Below are 20542 nucleotides of genomic sequence, written 5' to 3'. Positions count from 1 at the left end.
AGGATGCTGACCTTATAAGCAGCAGCTTAACCCGCCGTGCTACAACGCTGGCCCCAAGTTCATATCTTTATGAAATATGCCAAATACACCCTACTGCTACCCCAAGTCACTAATAAAAAATTTAGTCAGTCGGAACATAACATCTTCCCCCTTGGACTTTCTGTATCCCGACAGGTGGCAGGAAAACGGGCTGTCTTAAAATTCGTTTCCATGTTCACACAATCCTGGGAAAAAGGGGACTGTAAGCTTTCAGCTTGAGCGTAGGCTTATGGCTAAGGAGGAGATGGCTGAAGTTGGAGACTAGATATGATCCTGCTCAAGTCCCTAAATCTTTTTTTTTTTTTTTACAGGCAGAGTGGACAGTGAGAGAGAGAGACAGAGAGAAAAGTCTTCCTTTGCCATTGGTTCACCCTCCAATGGCTGCCGTGGCCGGCATGCTGCGGCCGGTGCTGATCCGATGGCAGGAGCCAGGTGCTTCTCCTGGTCTCCCATGGGGTGCAGGGCCCAAGTACTTGGGCCATCCTCCACTGCCCTCCCTGGCCACAGCAGAGAGCTGGCCTGGAAGAGGGGCAACTGGGACAGAATCCGGCACCCCGACCGGGACTAGAACCTGGTGTGCCGGCGCCACAAGGTGGAGGATTAGCCTAGTGAGCCATGTCCTAAAGATTGGAAGGACTACCTGAGAGGTGTTTGGGTGAGACAGATGGAATGGCTTTAAGGACTCTTTGTGACAATTAGCTTATATATGTCTTAATTTTTGGATCGTGAACCTCAGAGTCAGGTAAGTTACGGGCCCCCAAAGTTGTGATTACCCCTCTGATTTCTAAGGAGTCAAATTAAGAAGCTCTGTCTCCTGTCCTCCCAACTGGGCCAGGAATCTGGCTCACCTGACCTGCAGGTGGGTTACCCATCAATACCCACAGTGCAGTGCCATAACCGTCTGCTTCACGCCGTTGTCCTGTGCGCTTGGGCCAGTACTGTGATTCCGAAACTGCTTATGCCCATGGTTTTTCTGTATAATGATGCAATTTAACATGACACAAATCTATGAAAAATACTGCACTGAAAATTGTTCCCATGAAAACAGATGCCCTGGAGAGACATGATACAAAGGGGAGCATACATTTCTAAAATTGCTGAATTGGTGGCATTGGTCAAGACAGCAGTAAAAGTGTGGGAAATGGGACTTCAAAAGTCTCAAAAGGATTCTGCACTCAGATTGCTTCCAACCTGTCTGAACTCTCACTTCACTTTACGGAAACCAAAACTGGAAATCATAGATGATGAAAGTGTCTGAGCGACTCCTCTCAGACTGCACACGCATTGCCTGGGAACTGAAAAACCAGGCCAGCCTCTTTCCCAGCCGGGTTTAATTAGTCTGGACAGGGGCCCAAGCATCCCTAGTTTTTAAGTTTGCAAGGTGCAGCCGGGTTTGAGAATGGTAACTTAGAAATGTCAATCACCAGACTTTCACACACACACAGTCTCAGCACTACACCAAAAGATTGGTGAAATTAATGTACTTTTTAATTATGTTTCAGTTATGTATGCATCATTTTTAAAACCCCCAACTCTGGCTTTCTCGATTATTGCTCTCTACCTATCCTAATCATAGACGATTTAAAAAAAAAAAAAAAAAAAAAAAAAAAAAAAAAAGCTCTCCCGGTCTGATCTGGGCCCACGTTACCAAATAGGTCTCAGCTTGAATTTTCTTTCAGTTTATTCGTCCCCGACTAGGACACAACACCAGAAACCTCCGTGGAGTCTGGTGCTTGGTTTCCTGGTTGGTTTTCCGACTACCGCTGGGTACGAGAGTCAAAACCTTTCATTCCCACAGGCCACTGCTCCCCCAAAGTGCCGCCAGGTTCTGTGCGTGTGGGAGGTCGCCAGGAGGTAGTCATGGGGATGGGGGGGGGGGGGGCCTGGGAAGGAAACGTGCCTCCTAGCCTCCATTTCACAGGCAGTCTAGAAGGCTCCAAACTGGGTCAGAGAACAAAAAGTTGCTGCACTTGGGGCGATGAGCCCCAGGAGGCAGGCGAATCTAAATCCTCCCCTCGCCAAGGACGTCCCAACCCAGCCTTCCCCTCCTCCCTACACACCCCCCTCACCCTCCCTCAGTTACAACAGGGAAAAGTCCAGAGGAGAAAGGAGAGAGAACCGGGCGACTTCCAATCCAGAATTCGCCCTCCCCCAGCGCGGGCACGGGGCTCTGGAGGTCGGAGATAGCACACGGGCTGGGAGGGGAAGTCCAAGGGGCTGGGGATCACTCACCGAGGTCCGGCCCGGGCGGCGGCTCCCAGCCTCGCACCATGGGCCGGGGGTAAGGGGGGAAAGAGGGCAGGGGGGCTCCGGGTGGGAGTGGGGTAGCTGCCCGGTGCGGCCTGCTCCGAGCCCACCCGCGCGGACGGCCGGGACCCGGACGGCATGCCCCCCGCCCCTGAGAGCGCGCCCGTCTAGCCCACCCCAGCTCCAGCGAGTTGGATGCGGGGGGGACGGGTGGGGCGGGCGTCCAGGGCCTGTGCCAAGGTGGCCCGAGTCCTGATTGGTGGACGCAGGAAGGCGGGCCCTGGCGGAAGGCACTAGACCATCCATTGGCTGCGTCTGTCTCGGCCCAAATCGGCTATTGGCTACGTGGGCCTCGGCAGGGGTCAGCTATTGGGTGTGTGGGGCAGGAACGATGTCCCCCGAGGCCAGGGTGCCGCGAATGGTACCTCCCCGTACCCTCGACCTATTGGCGCCGGACCTTCCGAGTACCCCGAGCCATGTTTCTCCCGAAATCCCCCAAGGAGAGGCGCAGCACTTTGCTGAACTGTCGGGACCGCCAACAACTCCGCATTAGTCGCCTCCTGGAGGAAGCCCTCCTGCAAGACCTTGTCAGCGTCCGCTCTCTGGCCTTCCACTCGCCCGGCCGCCGCCGCGCTCGCCGTGACGAAGCGCCTGCAGCGACCGGGCGCTTGTCGAGGTGCACCAGCTGTCTTGCCACCCGGAAAGACGAGGGCCTTCGACTGGTGTTCGCAAAGACGACCTGCCGGGGCGGGCACCTGCCGGGTGCCTCGCAGAGCCTCAGGCTCCCCTCCCCGCCCTGGTAATGGGGACGCAGAGCTCTGCCTCCTCTCTCGGGGATCCCGGTGTTCGCTGTCAAGAAAGAGATGAAGATAAAGCGAACTTTGCTGGGATGCCTGTCCTGCACCGCCGGAAGTTCACGGCCAAAATGTGTGTTTAGAATTCTCCGTCTTCTAAAACTTGAGAATACTTCCCGAAGTGACTCTTGTATATATATTTTTAAGTCTCTTTTTGACTTCTTAGGTCACTTAATTAACAGCTTCTACGTGATGACAGTTTGTAATAACTTCAGACTTGTATTCTCACACCTCACCTCTCCACCTCCCTGCATCCCAAGAAACCAACCACCTGACTCCTCCGTTCCTTCTTCCTTGCTGCACCCTGAGGTCTAGATTCTTTCAGGGTTGCCAGACATCAGAAACACCCCTCCTTCAGTGCTGAGCCCTGTTGGATGCGTCTGGCCCTGCCGCCTTCCCCTCGTTACATTTGCTATTGACCTCAACTTTTTTTTTTCTTTTGACAGGCAGAGTGGACAGTGAGATAGAGAGAGAGACAGAGAGAAAGGTCTTCCTTTTCCGTTGGTTCACCCTTCAATGGCCGCTGCAGCCAGCGCGCTGCAGCCGGCGCACCGCACTGATCCGAAGCCAGGAACCAGGAGCCAGGTGCTTCTCCTGGTCTCCCATGCGGGTGCAGGGCCCAAGGACTTGGACCATCCTCCACCGCACTCCCGGGCCACAGCAGAGAGCTGGACTGGAAAAGGAGCAACCGGGACAGAACCGGCACCCCGACCGGGACTAGAACCCGGGGTGCTGTCGCCGCAGGCAGAGGATTAGCCTAGTGAGTCGCGGTGCCCGCCACGACCTCAAATTTTAAGAGCCAGTCCCGCGCCCTTCAAACTAACGCCCAGCAAAAACATGATAGCGGTTAGGGTTAGGGCTAGGGTTAGGGTTAGGGTTAGGGTTAGGGTTAGGGTTAGGGTTAGGGTTAGGGTTAGGGCTAGGGTTAGAAGCGTTTCATGCCTCAGGCTGTGAGCCAGGCTGTTGGTGTGGACAGAGCTTGTCCACAGTCGGGACCGCGGCAGTGCCGAACTGGAGTGTGTCTGCAATGAGAGGGGGAAGAGTGGGATATTTCAGGTGTGGGCAGCCCTCAGCGACCAGTGCAGGGGTCATTCCCTCACAACTTAAGGAGACTGGATTGACTGGGATAAATCCGAGCTTGTTTGGCTGGAAGGGAGGCCAGGCAGGAGCTGTCTGTGGGAACTAAGCCCATGAACCTGTGGTTTGCTAAGTCACTCTGGGCAGTGCTGATCCTGGGCTTGGAATTACAAAAGGTGGGTGACTCCATCACCTCTCTTTCTGAGGACACTCGCTCCCAACAGTCAGGGGTGGGGGTAGCATTCAAGTTTATGGGGGGGTACTCCAAGGAGGATAGAAGAAACTCCCCTGCCTTAGTTCTAAAGTACAGGCTGAACCCTCTATGCGAGTTGAACTCTATGTAGGTCTAGACGGGTGGAGAATGTCTGGCCCACAGGCCATGTACGGCCCTCAACATCATTTGGTCAGGCCCCACCAAGGCAATCGCAGTAGAGACTGGAAATTCAAACTGATAGCAGGCTAATTTTTTTTTTTTTTTGACAGGCAGAGTGGACAGTGAGAGAGAGAGACAGAGAGAAAGGTCTTCCTTTTTGCCATTGGTTCACCCTCCAATGGCCGCCATGGCCGGCGCGCTGCGGCCGGCGCACCGCGCTGATCTGATGGCAGGAGCCAGGTGCTTATCCTGGTCTCCCATGGGGTGCAGGGCCCAAGCACTTGGGCCATTCTCCACTGCACTCCCTGGCCACAGCAGAGAACTGGCCTGGAAGAGGGGCAACTGGGACAGAATCCGGCGCGCCGACAGGGACTAGAACCCGGTGTGCCGGCGCCGCAAGGCGGAGGATTAGCCTAGTGAGCCGCGACGCCGGCCCGCAGGCTAATTTTTAAGTTGGTACTTTTGCATGGCCCACAAATGATGTGTGTGTGTGTGTGTATATATATATATATATATATATATCTCCAAATGGCTCTTGGCAGAAAAAAAAGGTCCCTCACCACTGGTGAATGTGGAGTGGACTGGGGTGGGCCGGGGTGAAGGGGAGAAGCCTCGGCTGATGGTGAGAGTCCCATGTTTTGCAGGACAGTCCCCTGCCAGCCCTTCCAGGGACTAACGCTGGAGAATGTGATGCCTGTCATCTGCCCTTTGCACGGCTCAGACATTAGCAGTGCTGACCAGAGGCACGCTCGCCCTACAGCTGGAGGCCCTGCAGGTGCAGCGTCCTCCCTGTCACAGACCTTCACCACTGGAGGAGCTGCAGCAACACGCCAACATCGTCACAGGTTTTTCTAAAACTTGGGAAAAAAAAAAAAACACCCCAAACTGGAATTGACTGGTATCTCCTTCTTGACTTGACCTCTGTCACATGTCCCTTTCTCAGGTGTCCACAGAGAGGTGATGGGCACTTGGAGACTGGCTGAGGGAGCTGAGGAGGGATCACGTGTACTGTGGGGTTAGTAGGTATACTTGATGGGTTTTGCAGTTACTTCTGTGAATAGAATCAATTATCCCCAGGTGGATACAGTGTTATGGATTAAACTGTGTCCTCCCAAACTTAGGGTTAACGTCCTGTCCCCCCACACGTAGCTTCGTGTGGAGTTAGGTTGTTTCTCGAGGTGATTAAGTTCAGCTGAGATGGATGAATTAGGGTGGGTCCTAACACAGTGTGACTGCTGACCTTCCACGAGAAAATCTGGGCACAGACTTGTGATGCACAGGCAGAGGGAAGACCATGAGCAGACAGCCTTCTACAATCAAGGACAGAAGCCTCAGGATGCAGTCAGCTCAGCCAGTGCCCTTGTCTTGGACCTCTAGTCTCCAGGACTGAGAAAACAAATTTAGCACACACCCAGTCTCTGCTATTTTTGTATGGCAGCCCTGAAAAATTAAATTACTTATATGTTTTAAAAATGTGTATTTACTGCCATTTTATTTGAAAGTCAGAAAGAGAGATCTTCCCTCTGCTGGAACACTCCTGAAATGCCTCAATAGCCAGCACTGGGCTAGGCCAAAGCCGGGAGCCCAGAACTCAATCTAGGCTGGCAGGCAACCAAGGACTTGAGCCATCACCCGCTGCCTCCTAGTGTGTGCATTAGCAGGAAGCTGGATCAGGAATGGAGGAGCCTAGAGGAGCTGGGACTCCAAACAAGCACTCTGATGCGAGACGGGAGTGTCTCGGCTGCTGACTTAACTTCTGAGCCAAATGCCTGCCTGTATGTTTATTTCCATTTTTTATTTGAAAGGCAGAGATCAAGCTGAGACCAGGAGCACAGAACTCAATCCAGGTTTCCCATGTGGGTGGCAAGGATCCAAGCACCTAAACCACCACTGCTGCTACCCAGAGTGTGCATCAGTGAGAAGTTGTATTGGAAGCAGAGTCAGGACTTGAACCAAGCACTCCCATACAAGTTGCAGGTGCCCCAAGCAGCAACCTAAGCACTGTGCTACAAATGTGCCTGCCCCCAAACTAATATTTATAGTTCCCATTATTCTTTTTTTTTTTTTTTTTTTTGACAGGCAGAGTGGACAGTGAGAGAGAGAGACAGAAAGAAAGGTCTTCCTTTTGCCGTTGGTTCACCCTCCAGTGGCCGCTGCGGCCGGCGCACCATGCTGATCCAAAGCCAGGAGCCAGGTGCTGGTCTCCCATGGGGTGCAGGGCCCAAGCACTTGGGCCATCCTCCATTGCACTCCGTGGCCACAGCAGAGAGCTGGCCTGGCAGAGGGGCAACCGGGACAGAATCCGGCGCCCTGACCAGGACTAGAACCCAGTGTGCCGGTGCCACAGGCGGAGGATTAGCCTAGTGAGCCGCGGCGCCGGCTAGTTCCCATTATTCTTGATACTATCAATTCAGAATATACGACATTAGCCATTACAAATTCGAAAAGCTCCAAAATTTTATAGTGGTTTTACCAAGTTTGACAAAAATTCTAAACATTTATGAAAGTATCACAAGGCATGGGGGCAAAATTTTTTTAAATTAACAATACAAAAGTGATCATGTTAGAAGACTCATAGAAAACATACAATCATTATACAAAAAGGCTATCAAAGGCTGTTGGCAAAAAAAGTGGAAATATGAATAATTTTAGGCAGATATTTGGCAGCTTTTTAAAAAATTGTAATTTGTCATTCTGAAAATATCATAATTTTGTATTTAATTTTCTTAAAGGGGCTCCAAAAGTTGCATACTTCAGGTACCCAGAAGCCTGGCTCCAGCCTAGGACTACCAGATGGCCATGGTGAGTCTCTGCCTCCTTAGGGGAACTCTGCTCCAGTGCTCGTGCCCTGTCTCCTAGAAAGACCAGAGCCGCAGGCAGTGAGGCGGCCGACTACTCAGACCTGCGAGTACTGAGGCTTGGAGACAGAGTTGGGAGAGCGAAAGTTAACGCGGAAGGAGTTTGTGGCAGGAGGAGCTCAAACCTACCCCAGAAGACGTGAGGAGTCTGTGCAGGGCTTGGGGCTCCGACTCCAGGCAGGAAGCCGTGGAGAGAAGCCCTGGAAAGCCCCGCCTTACCTCTCCGTGGGTGTTTGCTCCTCATGCTGACCCTGCCCTTCAGCACTCTTAGAGCACACTGAAGAGCGGTGGGCTGGGCAGCGATGACGTCACAGGTCGGCCTTTGTGATGTAAGGAGGAGCTATCAGGCATTCCGTGCTTGGGGCTTGCCTCTTAGGAATGCTGTCACCTCATTACTTTGTGGTAATTGGTTCTCTCATCACTCAGGTGATGTGGGAGCCAATCCTGTGAGAACTTGCTCTTTCAAGGACTCCCTCTGTTATCTATTTCTATCCCTCCATTCTGGATTCCACAGAGGTCTTGCCTTCCTTTCCCCTCCGTTAGCTGTCTTACCCTTTGTTTTAGGGTAACCCCTTATTAGGGAAGGGCATTGTTCTTCCCTCCACTACTCAAGAGCAGAAAGTAACGAGATGACCCCCTAAAAGAAGAAGAATCCCCTGTGAAAAGCAGAAACAGTTTTCCCAGACTGTTCCTTTAACAACACCAACAGCTGGTGCTGGGTGCCAGGGAACTGAAGAGCCAGGCCCTGACTATGCTCCCACTACCCAAAAGGGTGGAGGGATCCTGTTGTGGTGTCTTAAACCATGGCTGCCCATCTCTCCCGTGGTCTTCTTCCATGCAACTTCCAAACAGCCAGAGGACCCCAGCAGAAAAGGAATAGGACTTTTTAAGATTTATTTATTTGAAAAGCAGAGTTACACAGAGAAGAGAAAAAAAAGAGAGAGAGATCTTCCATCTGCTGGTTCACTCTCCAAATGGCTTCAATGGCCTGGGCTGGCCCAGACTAGACAGGAATCTGGAACTCCATCCAAGTCTTCCATGGGGGTGGCACAGACCCAAACATTTGGGCCATCTTTGGCTGCTTTCCCAGGTGTATTAGCAGGGACCTGGATTAGAAGTGGAGTAGGCGGGACTCAGACTGGTGCTCATAGGGGATGATGGCATCACAGGCAGTAGATTAACCTGCTGCGATATGCCAGCAGCCCCGGAGCAGGACTTTTAGGAAATGACCAGGCTAGCATTTGTCTTAGTGGTCGACGCTGCTTGGGACGACCACATCCCATACTGGAGTGCTAGGTTCAGGTCCTGGCTTTGCTCCAGATTCCAGCTAATGAGCACTGTGGGAAACAGCAGTGGATGGCTCAAGTAGCTAGGTCCTCACCCTCCATGTGGGAGACCTGGATTAGGTTCTCAGTTCCTGGCTTCAGCCTGGGCCAACCTTGGCTATTGTGGAGATTTGAGGAGTGAACCAATGGACAGGAGCTGTCTCTCAAGGAAGGAAGGAAGGAAGGAAGGAAGGAAGGAAGGAAGGAAGGAAGGAAGGAAGGAAAGAAAGAAGGAAAGAAGGAAAGAGAGAGAGAGAGAAAGAAAGAGAAAGAGAAAGAAAGAGAGAGAGAAGGAAAGAGAGAGAGAAGGAAAGAAGGAAAGAAAGAGAAAGAGAAAGAAGGAAAGAAAGAAAGAGAGAGAAAGAGAGAGAAAGAGAGAGAGAGAGAAGGAAAGAAGGAAAGAAAGAGAAAGAGAGAAAGAAAGAAGGAAAGAAAGAAAGAGAGAGAAAGAGAGAGAAAGAGAAAGAGAGAGAAGGAAAGAGAGAGAAGGAAAGAAGGAAAGGAAAGAGAGAAAGAAGGAAAGAAAGAGAGAAAGAGAGAGAGAGAGAAAGAGAGAGAGAGAGAGAAAGAGAGAAAGAAAGAGAAAAAGAAAGAAAGAGAGAGAGAGAAAGAGGAGTGAGGGTTTAGGAAGGGAATCTTGCATCTAGACTTCTTGCCACCCTCAGCCCCAAACAAAGAATACTTCTGAGTGTTTTATGATGTACTTTGTTTTCATATTTCAACTTTATTTCAAATATAAGGTTGAATATCCAGAAGGGAGGGCAGCTGCATGAGGAAGCTCAAGTGACACACAATAGTAGCAGTGGTCTGGGGCCCAGGGCACAGCGCTGCCCTGTGAAGGAGCTGGGGAGGCTCTGGAAGCACCTGGTGAGAAGTGGTTTTCCATGGTTCACGCAGCGCTTCCCGGGGCAGCTACTCAGTGGGTGGGCTGCTCAGTCTTTTTAGCAAGGCCATTGCTCTTCAGCAGCATCTCCAGTAGTGCCAAGACTGGAATCACAGAGAAAAATGTCAGTTCCCTTTGCTTTTCTTTATGTATGTAGGAGGAAGCAATGGAAACTAGTAGCAGGAAATGACATACGTCTGATGTTATCCTTTGTCATGAGAAGGCTTGAGCCCGACTGTACAGGGACCGCTCAGCCTGGGGATGGATGTGATCAGGAAGCCTGGGTTTGAGCCCATCTTGAGCTGCACTAAAATGTTTTGATGCTGCTGGAGTCGCTTCTCACCCCTGCACCTGTGTCTTCACTCTGCACCAGAGCCTGGCCCAGGTAATTCCTAATGACAAGCCTTTCCCGGTCTCTGACTCCATGCCATGCAAACTGTGAGGGTCCAGAGGATCTCCAGAGAAACCCAGGAATTAGAAGGCACTGAAGTCCAGATTGGAAAACTGAGCATTCGGGGTTGTAACGAAGAGAAACGATGTGCTACATTCATAAACGGGAAGAGGCAGAGGAGGCAGGCTATAGGACAGGAAGGAATAGGAAGACATCTGGGGCCTGGATGGGAGCAAAGGGTGACCATGTTCCTGCTGGGTTGCCTCAAGGAGCCCAGTCCTTGCCCATGGTAACGCTTTCTCTTATGGCACTTTCCAGACCACGGCCAACATGTTATACCCAAAATTGCTCACGTGTATAGTCACCGGCCTTTAGAGGAAGGTCTCCACCATGATGCCTAATGCATAACGATAACACTTAACAGGATCTCTACACCTCTAGCATTTCCCGTGTCAGGTCAGGCCGAACCAGCTGGGAGAAACCACTGGCTGCGCCTGTCTACAGGCTCTCTGCTTTGCCTACTGAGGCTGTAACGTGGGGAAGTTGTGGAAACAGCAGTGCAGGAAGGGCAAGGTGAACTGCCTCATCTTGGTCGACGTGCAGATGCTGGGGTTTGGGACCCGGCTGTACCAGTTCAACCCAAGGTGAGCAAAAGCCCGGGGCTTGGAGACATCTCGGTGTTCATGTCCTGGAAAAGGAGGGCACACCGATGGCATCTGGGTAGGAGTCCCTCCAGGAAATCGCAAACAGAAAATGCTCAAGAAATACTAGTTTCATCCCACTCTTGCAAGGCTTGGTGGTACTGACAGTTGGGTAAGTCCCAGTTTCAAAAAGGGAGGCACCCATGATTTGTAGTAAGAACGCAGCTCGTGGGCCAACTACGGGGGAAACTCCCAGCTTATCCCCACATCCTGCGGCAGCTCCTTTTTTTTTTTTTTTTTACAGGCAGAGTGGACAGTGAGAGAGAGAAACAGAGAGAAAGGTCTTCCTTTTGCCATTGGTTCACCCTCCAATGGCCGCCACGGCCGGCGCACTGTGCTGATCCGATGGCAGGAGCCAGGTGATTCTCCTGGTCTCCCATGGGGTGCAGGGCCCAAGCACTTGGGCCATCCTCCACTGCACTCCCGGGCCACAGCAGAGAGCTGGCCTGGAAGGGGGGCAACCAGGACAGAATTCGGCGCCCCGACCGGGACTAGAACCCGGTGTGCCGGTGCCACTAGGTGGAGGATTAGCCAATTGAGCTGCGGCGCCGGCCAGCGGCAGCTCCTTAACGGGAGAATCAGAAGACTGGGGTGTTCTTTGGTAAAGCTGAGATGGGGTTAGGAGTGGACCACGTACTTCTTACAGAGGCAGAGCTTAGGGAACAGAATCACCCTCGGTTCCTGCCTGAGCATGCACTCGCCCACTCAGGAAAGCAGGGATCCTGGAGAAGGCCCAAGCACAGACCATCTAGCAACTGTCCTAGCTGGGGACGCTCACAGTGTGAATCTTAGTGAATTTGCCTCTTCAGTGATAGTGGGGACAGAGGAAGGAGATGGTACATCAACAGCTATGGAGGGTTGGCTGTGGCCAGGAGAGAAGCCCAATATATGGAAAGGCTGGAGTTTAAATAGGTCTCCAAGTTCTCTAGCAGATCCCTTGCTGATCCAGCAAGGCCAAGAGACTGGCACCGGGATAGTAGCAAGCACCTGGGAAGAAGAGGAAGCCTGGGGCCCTTGGTGCTTTGCCTTTTCCAAGCCAGTTTGGGAGACTGGGAGGATGGGAAGACAGAGCATAATCAGAGAGTGTAGCCTTTTCCTAAAGAGAAATGACATAGAGCATTATAGAATATCATGACTGCACACAGCAGCTCGAGATCTCCGGTGTTAACAATTCTAGCTCTCCCCTTTGCTAGCTGTGTGATCTTGAGCATATTACTGAGGGTCTCTGAGCTTGTTTCCTCATCTTTAAAAATAGGGACAGTGATAATGCTCAACTCACAGATGTGGTCGTTTTGAGCAAGCATGCAAAACAGATTGTAGCAGCTAAGTGGAAAGTCAAGAATGTGAGCTATTACTGCTGTTAATACCACCTAACAATGACGCACACACGTTAGGCAGTTATTGCACTGCTGAGCTGCACCCACATCTCCCTCGATTATCCTTCCTTGGGTCCTCACCGGTGACTACCCAGCACATTGCCTGCTGACTTCCCGTACAGTTTCTGTCTTCACTTTGCAGCAACCCTGACCTGAAGGTGATCCACAAGATGCACAAATTGTTTCTTTTTTCACAAGCTAAGAATTATATTTAAATAGGCATTTATTCTAGGAATGGCCCAGGGGGTCCTCTCTTTCGGCCATCTTTCTTTGAAGGGTGAAGACTGTGGACAGGAAGGGCCTGGTAACAAGCCCCACACTCGACTGTGAACGCACGTATGGCCATGTGGGCATGCTTCCCCTTAGTGATGAGGAACAGGGGACCCAGAAATTTTCCTTTGAGAAATCAGCAACAAAGGGGTGTGGGGAGCTGGTTACCTGGGCATTCCTTGTTCATCACTAGCATCAGCAACTGCTTCTCTTCCCTCTTCTCCCTTCTAGAAGACCGGCAAGAAGGAGCCTGAGGAAGGAAGGTGGCTCAACCATGGTCTCGGAGAAAAGGAAGTAGGTTCCCCACCCCTTCTGGAGGGAGAAGGAATAGCAGAGATCAACAAGGATGAAGAGCAGGCAAACGGAAATAAAGAAAACGAAGGTAAACAGGAAATACCATTTTTGTTAAAAGAAAAAAAAGTGATGGCAAGGTAGAACAATGCAAGGTGGACAAAAGTAGAGGTTAAGAAGAGAGTAAGAGAAAGGAAAACCAGCAACCAGCAAATGAAGGACTCCCCTGTTAAGGTTAACCAGGAGGAGAGAATTAAGGCATGGATGGGAATGGATTTAAAACAAACAAACAAAAAAAGAAACAGCAAAAACAACACAGCTTTCCCATTCCCTTGGTGGGGAGTGTGGAGCAGACTGCCATCTTCTGGTGCCACTGAATTTTCAAGTTGCTCTGATTCTTGATTTGATGATTTCCATTCCTTATACAACCATAATTTTTTATCCTTAAGAGAGGCCCCAACACTGTTTCCTTTCATCTTTGGGGCTCCCAAGCATCATTTTCCCCAACATAGCTGCACCTCCTGGAAAGTCTCAGTGCACCCCGGCTGCAAGTCTGTGAGAGCAAGAGCAAAAAGCAAGGGGCAGAAGATGAGCGGAGGCTGGGAAGAGCTCTGGTCCCACGAGGCTGCAGGCTGGCTATGGGATGCCTCCTGGGCTCTGCTACAGACTGCCAGGCCCATCCTTAGCTTCAACGAGATGCCTGAGGTGCTGTGTGTTCTGACCTGAAGCACTAGGCTGCAGAATGTGGCTTCCGGCCTACCCTCTGTCATGCACGGATCACTAAGATGTCAAACAAGGAGGAACCTTAAGGAGATGACTTAACCCGAACCCAATTTCCCAGAGAGGAAAGTGGAGCCCAAAAGTGGGAAGCAACGGTCCCAAAGTTATAGGCTAGTCAGTGACTTCCTTTTCTTCTGAGGCACAAAGAATAAGCCAGAACAGTGATTCCCTAGGCACGGTCTGTAAAGTGCTTAGAGGCGAAGAGAAGGCACCCCAGAAAGGTTATGCTGGCATTTTTCTGGAAGCCCCTGAGTGTACCAGCTCCTTAGGCGCCTCATCATTGGGCTTGGTGTTGCTTTTGTCTCCATTGTAATCCTCAAAGCTGCCTGGAGGCCGAAGGAGCTCTGACAACCACTTGTCATCGCTCCCCAGCCAGCCGTGGAGACTGGCAGGGGTGACAAGGAAATCCTGTCACAATGGCAGAGACGGGGAAGCAATGGCCAATTTCCCGGGACTAAGCAAGGCAATTCTGGCGGAGTTAAAGCTAGGACGGGCAGCACTGAGGGACCTTGGAGGGGGGGGGGGGGGCAGCAGCAGTAAAGGGAGCGAGTGGGCAACCCAGATGACTTCGTCCTGGGTGGGCGACCTCGCACCAAATACCTCCTCCGTTGCAAGGAAGGTCCCTACCCTCTGACTGCCTGGGCCTCCCGGGCTTGGTCACTCTGCCGGTGCCCACCCACGGAACAGAACGCCACCATCGCCCCCGTTCTGTTGCTTTTTTCCTAATCGCTGCGGGGCCTTTTCTCCCATGCCTTGGGTTTCTTCCGTCTCACTTGCAGCAGCGCTTCCCACCCAACCCGCCCCTCCGCCCTGGCCCACTTGGCTCTCCCGGACCGCTCCCCGCCAATCTGGGTCTCTCCCGCCCCCAGGTGCCTTAGGTTTTCTCTGCCGTCGGCCGCAGGCTCCTTGTCGCTATCAGATAAAGTGGATCCAGCCCTGAGGCTCTGGGGTTCCGCCACTTCCCGGGTGCTCAGGCCCCCGCAAAGCATAGTCCCGGCCGCCGTTGTTGTCCCAGAACTCGAGACCCGTGACTCGGTAGCGCAGGGCGAAGAGCAGGGCGCCCCCAATGGGCGGCGCGGGGAGCCGGAAGGCGAAGCGGTCCGCGCGCGGCGGGGGCGGGGCCGGGCCGGCGTAGGCGGCGGGCGCCTCCCGTTGGCTCCGCCAGCCGTCGGCGCTCCAGCGCACGCTCACGCGCTTCTCGTAGGCCAGGTCCAGCACGCGCGCGCTCCCGGCCACGCCCAGCGGGCCCGCCTCGGCGCGTTCCAGGCAGATGCGTTGCGCCTGCAAGCGGGCGGCGAAGCCGGGCTCGCTGGCCGGATCCAGGGCCGCGCGCGCCTCCTGGGGACAGAGGGAGGAGAGAGAAGGGGCGGGGTTACGGCGAGCGTGCGCCAATCAGAGGCCGGCCCCGGCGTCCCTACCGGCTGCGGGGGCCCCGCCCACAGAGCAGCCGAGAACCACTCCCGCTCCGCTGGCCCCCGAGAGACGAGCGCGCGCGCACACACAGGGTTGGGGATGGAGGTGTGTGTTCCCGTTCAAATCCACTCCCACGCCCCCGCAGCGTCCGGCTGGGGAGGTCCCGCAGAGGGGGCGTGCCCTCGCCGCCTACCTGGAGGCCGCGGGCGCGGGGCTGGCACGGCGCGAAGTGGCGGAGGGCGTCCCTCTGCAGCTGGACCTGCACGTGGCGGGGCACCCGGGGCAGCTCTCCTGGGCGGAAGCGGCGCACTGCAGCCAGCTCCAGCCCCAGCGCGTCGGCAAAGCGCACTCTCTTGCGGGTGTCGGGGCTACAGCTGCGGGGTACCCGGACCCCGCCTCCTCCGGCGGGCGCCGAACGGGCCCGGCGGCCCCGGCTTGGAGCGTGAGCGCGGGATCGGGCCCCGAGCCGCGTCCCGCTCTCGCCCTGCTCTTCCACGGGCTCCTCCTCGAGGCTGGGCCGTTGACTGCGGTAATAGGCTCGCTCTGTCAGCGCAGCAATGAAGCTCAGGTTGCGGGGAATGTCGGTGCGGGGCGGCCGCTCGCGGGACATGGCATCTCCGCCCCGCAGGGCCAGCCCGCCCCGGACGCCTCGGTGGCCCTTCGCCGTTGCGTCCTCTCCTTGCTGTCACCTCCAGGGCTCTGCACCTCGCGTGGCTCTGCCCCGCCTGCGTGACCCCCTTTCCTTCCCAGGGTCCTACACTATCCCATCCTGCAGCCGGCGAGCGTCTGCTCTGAGCCTGCGCTCGCGGACGTGCAGCCCGGGTCCCGCGGCCCTCGCCGCCCTGGCCCCCGCCCACAGCCCTCTGACAGGTGGCTCCGCATCTGTCTTCGCTGCCGCACCAGGGGGCGGGCCCTCCACCCTTTAAACCCCGAGTGAAGCCACCAGCCTTCTTTAATGTCCTCAAATTCTCCGGCACAGGAAGGGGGGACGCGGGGAGGAACCGACTAACCTTGCATTTTCTTTCAAGTGGAGCTTCAAAATACCCAGTGTGTGACTTTATTAGGGGTCTCCGTTGCCTTTTCTTAAACGCAAACTCCAGGTTTGGGAGGGGGTTGGCAACGAGTAGTCTGAAGAACGATCCTGAAAGGTAGATAAGAGTCCCTTCAAGCGGGGCTTCAGAGGGTCGGGGGCGACCGCCTCCCGGGAACAGTGGCCTTCGCGGAGCGTTTTGGGAGGACGGGTCTCTAGGCCCAGGTGCTGTGCTATTTAGCCGAGTGACCTTGGGCAAGGCACTTCTCTGGCCCTCAGGCTTGTCCTCTGTAAAAAAAAAAAAAAAAAGTGTGTTGAGGGCAGGGGCTGGGCCTGATTGGTGGTCAGTTTTAGTAGGAGGCAGGCCTTCGAATGAATGAATGAACACACACAGCTTTCTTGCCTTGGAGGCTGCAGGGTTCCAGTTCTGGTGGAAGCTTCCAGGAGGGCATAGAGCCAGCATTTTCCCCTTTCATTTTTATCTACATTCATGAAAATAAGAGAGAGATGTGTTCACTTTTTTCTAACATTCCTGCTGACCTTACACATCAATGACAATGTGCTATTCTTTTCTGAATACTAACTTAGGTAATATTCCAACATCACAGGAATAGAGAGGAGTAACATGCCTGTTTTACACATGAGAGCATTGGGGGAAAGAGGGTAATTAATTGGGGAGCTGGGATTAGGACCTCACAAGTCCAGCTTTAAAGCCCACCCTTAGCCACTTGGTTATATGAGACTAAAACGTTTAATAATCAGGGTCAGTGCTGTGGTGGGGTAGGCTAAGCCTCCGCCTGTGGCACTGGCATACCGTATGGGCACCAGTTTGCATCCCAGCTGCTCCTCTTCTGATCCAGCTCTCTGCTGTGGCCTGAGAAAGCAGTGGAAGATGCCCCAGTGCTTGGGCCCCTGCACCCACATGGGAGACCTGGAAGAAGCTCCTGGCTCCTGGCTTCGGATCGGTGCAGCTCCGGCCTTTTCGGCCATTTAGGGAGTGAACCAGCAGATGGAAGACCTCTCTCTCTGTCTCTCCCTCTCTGTCTGCAACTCTACCTCTCAAATAAACAAAAATATTTTAAAAGACATTCAATAATCAAATTTAACATCTCCAGAGTATTAAAATGGATAACTTTAGAGATGAAAATTCAGAAGTTAAAGCAGCAGGATAAATTATAAAGTCACAAGTGACTAAATTGAAAACAGTGAGACATACACCATCCCATTTATTATTGTACATTTCACTCCTGCCTGCATTTTTACACCAGGAATGCTGTTTAACCAGTAGTTATCTTTAAAGTGACATTGAGTTTTGTATTTTAAACATATAAAAATCCATGAACATATTATCCTAACTTACATATAAAATAATCATATACTAGTTTATGGGGCTGGTATTGTGGTGTAGTGGGTAAAGTGGGTGCAGGTTCCAGTCCAGGCTGCTCCACTCCTTACCCAACTCCCTGCTAATGTACCTGGGAAAGCACTGGAGATGGCCCAGTGCCTAGACCCCTGCACTCACATGGGAGACCTGGAGGGAGCTTTGGACTCTTGGCCCAGCCCCGGCAGTTATGGCCATTTGGATAGTGAACCAGTGGATACAAGGTCTCTCTGCCTCTCCCTCTGTGTAGCTCTACTTTATCAAATAAATATTTTACAAAATCATATGTTAGTTTATGTTATAGTCAAGCAGTTTAAAATGTTCTCTGATAACAAAGATGTGTCATTGAAGTAAAATGGATCGGGTTCAAGGCTGGGTTCTCAGGTTTTCCAAAAAGGCCCTGTTGCCTTGTCCACAGGTTAAGGTGCCATCTCTTAGCTCTGTGGTGTAGTGAGAGACAATCCTTGAGGTAAGTAGCTTTGGTGTAAGTTGCATTGGTCCCACAGCTGTGTTCTCCCGACTGCTCAAATACACACCAAACTTTAATTCCAAACCAGTCATTTCTTCTTAAACAGCCGCTGCAGTAATCTTCAAATGTCTGGTTGAACCTGCTCAATAACTGGCCAGAGACATTGACTGAGTCATTACATCAACATTTACAAAGAGCCTATTGGGCCATGAGGACATAAAAGTGAATAAAATTCAGCTCGTGCTCTTAAGGAGCTTAGAAATAAATGCTGGGACCAGCACTGTGGTGTAGTGGGTAAAACCGCCGCCTGCAGTGCCCGCATCCCATATGGGCGCTGGTTTGAGTTCTGGCTGCTCCTCTACCGATCCAGCTCTCTGCTATGGCCTGGGAAAGCAGTGGAGTATGACCCAAGGTCCTTGGGCCCCTGCACCCACTTGGGAGACCTGGAAGAAGCTCCTGGCTCCTAGCTTTGAATCGGCACAGCTCCGGTCATTGTGGCCAACTGGGGAGTAAACCAGCGGATGGGAGACCTCTCTCTCTCTCTCTCTCTCTCTCTTTGACTTCCAAGTAAATAAATAAATCTTTATTTAAAAAAAAAAGGGGGGGGGACCAGCGCTGTGGTGCACTAGGTTAATCCTCTGCCTGCGGCACCGGCATTCCATATGGGCGCTGGTTTTAGTCCTCGTTGCTCCTCTTCCAGTCCAGCTCTCTGCTGTGGCCTGGGAAGGCAGTGGAGGATGGCCCAAGTGCTTGGGCCCCTGTGCCCACACGGGAGACCGGGAGGAAGCACCTGGCTCCTGGCTTCAGATCGGTGCAGCTCCTGCCGTAGCAGCCATTTGGGGAGTGAACCAACGGAAGGAAGACCTTTCTCTCTGTCTCTCACTATCTGTAACTCTGCCTGTCAAATAAATAAATCTTTAAAAAAAAAAAGAAGTAGATGTACATGTTTGCATCTTTTAGGATATTTACTTGAAATAACAAAATGGTTTTTTGGTTCAAGTAAATTTCTTGGAAAAAGCTAGGTTTGAAATAAAAGCCTAGACTAGGTCTTTCTTTAAAGAAGGCGGCAACCTTGCCAGAATGATTGGCCCAAGAGCAAAGAGGAAATGAGGGTGGTTGAAAAGAGACAGCTGTAAAGGAGTAGAGAAGCTGTGCCTTTGGAACAGAGGCAGCAGCTGAGGGTGGACTCATAAAGGTTGTGGATTCAGACTACGAGAACCTGGCAACCTGAAGGGAAGAGGTGATCTTAAAGTAACACAGACAGACTTTCAGGTCAGACAGAATTAGCTTGAATACCAGGTTTGCTGAGCGGTTTGCAGCTCTGGGCAAATTAACCTCTCTAAGCCTCTGTTTCCTTACCCATACACTGGGCGTGCAGCTGCATATGGACTGGGGTGAGGATAAAATGCTATACATGTAAGGAAAGCACTTAGCACCTAATAAGTTCTCAAAATGTGTTGTTACCACTATGGCTACAGAAAAAAATTTGCTTCTCTAGTGACCATAAAGGCAGATGGGAATACCAAGGCTTGGACTGGAAGTAGAAGCAAAAGGAATAGAAAAAGAGAGGAACTGACCAACGCCGCGGCTCAATAGGCTAATCCTCCACCTGTGGCGCCAGCACCCCGGGTTCTAGTCCTGGTCGAGGCGCCGGATTCTGTCCCAGTTGCCCCTCTTCCAGTCCACCTCTCTGCTGTGGCCAGGGAGTGCAGTGGAGGATGGCCCAAGTGCTTGGGCCCTGCACCCGCATGGGAGATCAGGAGAAACACCTGGCTCCCGCCTTCGGATCAGCGCGGTGCGCCGGTTGCAGCCCGCCGGCCGCAGCGGCCATTGGAGGGTGAACCAATGGCAAAGGAAGACCTTTCTCTCTGTCTCTCACTGTCCACTCTGCCTGTCAAAAAAATAAAAAAAATTAAAAAAAAGGGAGAGGAACTGAGTTGCCTCTTTCTGGCCTTTGGTCAGGGCTCTCAGCAAGCACAAGAAGAGTTCAAGGAATTGTCAGCTCCAAGGAGACCAAGGAAGGGCTGGGTCAAGGTGCGTATGGTGCCTTTATGATGGCTTCAGGTTCTATATACACACATGGGCATGTGTAAGACACACACACACACACACACACGAGATCTGGAATGATAAACATGCCTTTTAGCATTGTCAGCCTGCAAGGAGAGAGGTGGACTTGTGTGGTGGGTGTGCGTGTGTCTATATTCACATAGTTGAGAACTCGTGTTTTAATACTCTACTTCTTTATTGTGTGATGTTTCTCATAGTGAAGAACGTGAGCTCATGTGTTGGGTAAAAAAAATAATAATAATAATCGACAAAAAAATCCATCGGAGTACAGAAGGAGAAGATGTAGAGAGAGTACCTGCAGGAACCACTGGCTATCCGTGTCCAGGCTCCCGGAAGCCCCAGCCCTCAAAGAGAGAGCACTGGTTCAAGGTCGTGGGGCTGGAGAGGAGTGGGAAAGGTCTGGTGTCCCTGTGATGTCTGCAAGCTCACCAAGGTGAGGCACACCACAGCCAGGCAGTTCCCAGCGTGGTGGGGGCTGCTCTTCCTTCCCAGGCACACAGTGCAGGCTGGAAAAGTTCCACAAGTACCTGGAACGGCACAGACCTTCTGCAAATGCTGGATTCGCTCTGCGATGTCCCCAGGCGCAGGGCACTGCATTGGGCAGTTCACGGGGCTCAGAAGCCCAGCTAGGCCCACGGTGCCTGCTCTGTCCGGCCCCTTTCTGCCTTTCAGCGGCCCTCTCTCTTCCCTAGCTGTGGCCCTTCCCAGGCCTGC

General features: G+C 52.6%; 2 protein-coding genes and 1 long non-coding RNA gene across 17 annotated transcripts in view; 1 reads left to right on the top strand and 2 right to left on the bottom strand.

Annotated features, from left to right (window-relative positions):
* Nucleotides 1-2535, bottom strand: part of HOMEZ (homeobox and leucine zipper encoding) — a 10605-nt gene extending 8070 nt beyond the window's left edge. Inside the window, exon 1 of the mRNA XM_002718078.6 lies at nucleotides 2272-2535. Coding sequence (XP_002718124.3) covers nucleotides 2272-2311 — 40 coding nt within the window. The 5' untranslated portion in view covers nucleotides 2312-2535. The remainder of the gene's footprint in view (nucleotides 1-2271) is intronic.
* On the top strand, nucleotides 2478-9936 carry LOC149123028 (uncharacterized). Of its 2 annotated transcripts, none has more exons than XR_016217955.1 (5): nucleotides 2478-3900; nucleotides 5235-5435; nucleotides 5534-5605; nucleotides 7323-7392; nucleotides 9814-9936. It is a non-coding gene; the product is annotated as an uncharacterized LOC149123028 (long non-coding RNA). The 2 variants fall into 2 exon arrangements; XR_016217954.1 differs by having other exon boundaries at nucleotides 2478-4393.
* On the bottom strand, nucleotides 9465-20542 carry PPP1R3E (protein phosphatase 1 regulatory subunit 3E). Of its 14 annotated transcripts, none has more exons than XR_016217952.1 (5): nucleotides 20124-20542; nucleotides 15889-16196; nucleotides 12563-12706; nucleotides 9852-10735; nucleotides 9465-9760 (listed from the first exon to the last, which is right to left on the bottom strand). XR_016217952.1 is itself a non-coding variant. In XM_070053880.2 (5 exons), exons 1-2 carry the CDS (start codon nucleotides 15486-15488, stop codon nucleotides 14381-14383), a joined length of 840 nt encoding a protein of 279 aa, XP_069909981.1. In that variant the 5' UTR covers nucleotides 15489-15847; the 3' UTR covers nucleotides 9465-9760; nucleotides 9852-10735; nucleotides 12563-12706; nucleotides 14339-14380. The 14 variants fall into 14 exon arrangements, 12 of the variants coding, with proteins under 12 accessions (XP_069909981.1, XP_069909983.1, XP_089166005.1 ...); XR_016217953.1 differs by having other exon boundaries at nucleotides 20372-20529; XM_070053880.2 differs by lacking the exons at nucleotides 15889-16196; nucleotides 20124-20542 and adding exons at nucleotides 14339-14803; nucleotides 15072-15847.

This window comes from Oryctolagus cuniculus, chromosome 12 (genome assembly GCF_051225735.1).
Source record: "Oryctolagus cuniculus isolate XC-2025 breed Fujian yellow rabbit chromosome 12, ASM5122573v1, whole genome shotgun sequence".
Taxonomy (NCBI): Eukaryota; Metazoa; Chordata; class Mammalia; order Lagomorpha; family Leporidae; genus Oryctolagus; species Oryctolagus cuniculus.
This window is presented reverse-complemented; position numbering and strand designations above follow the sequence as displayed.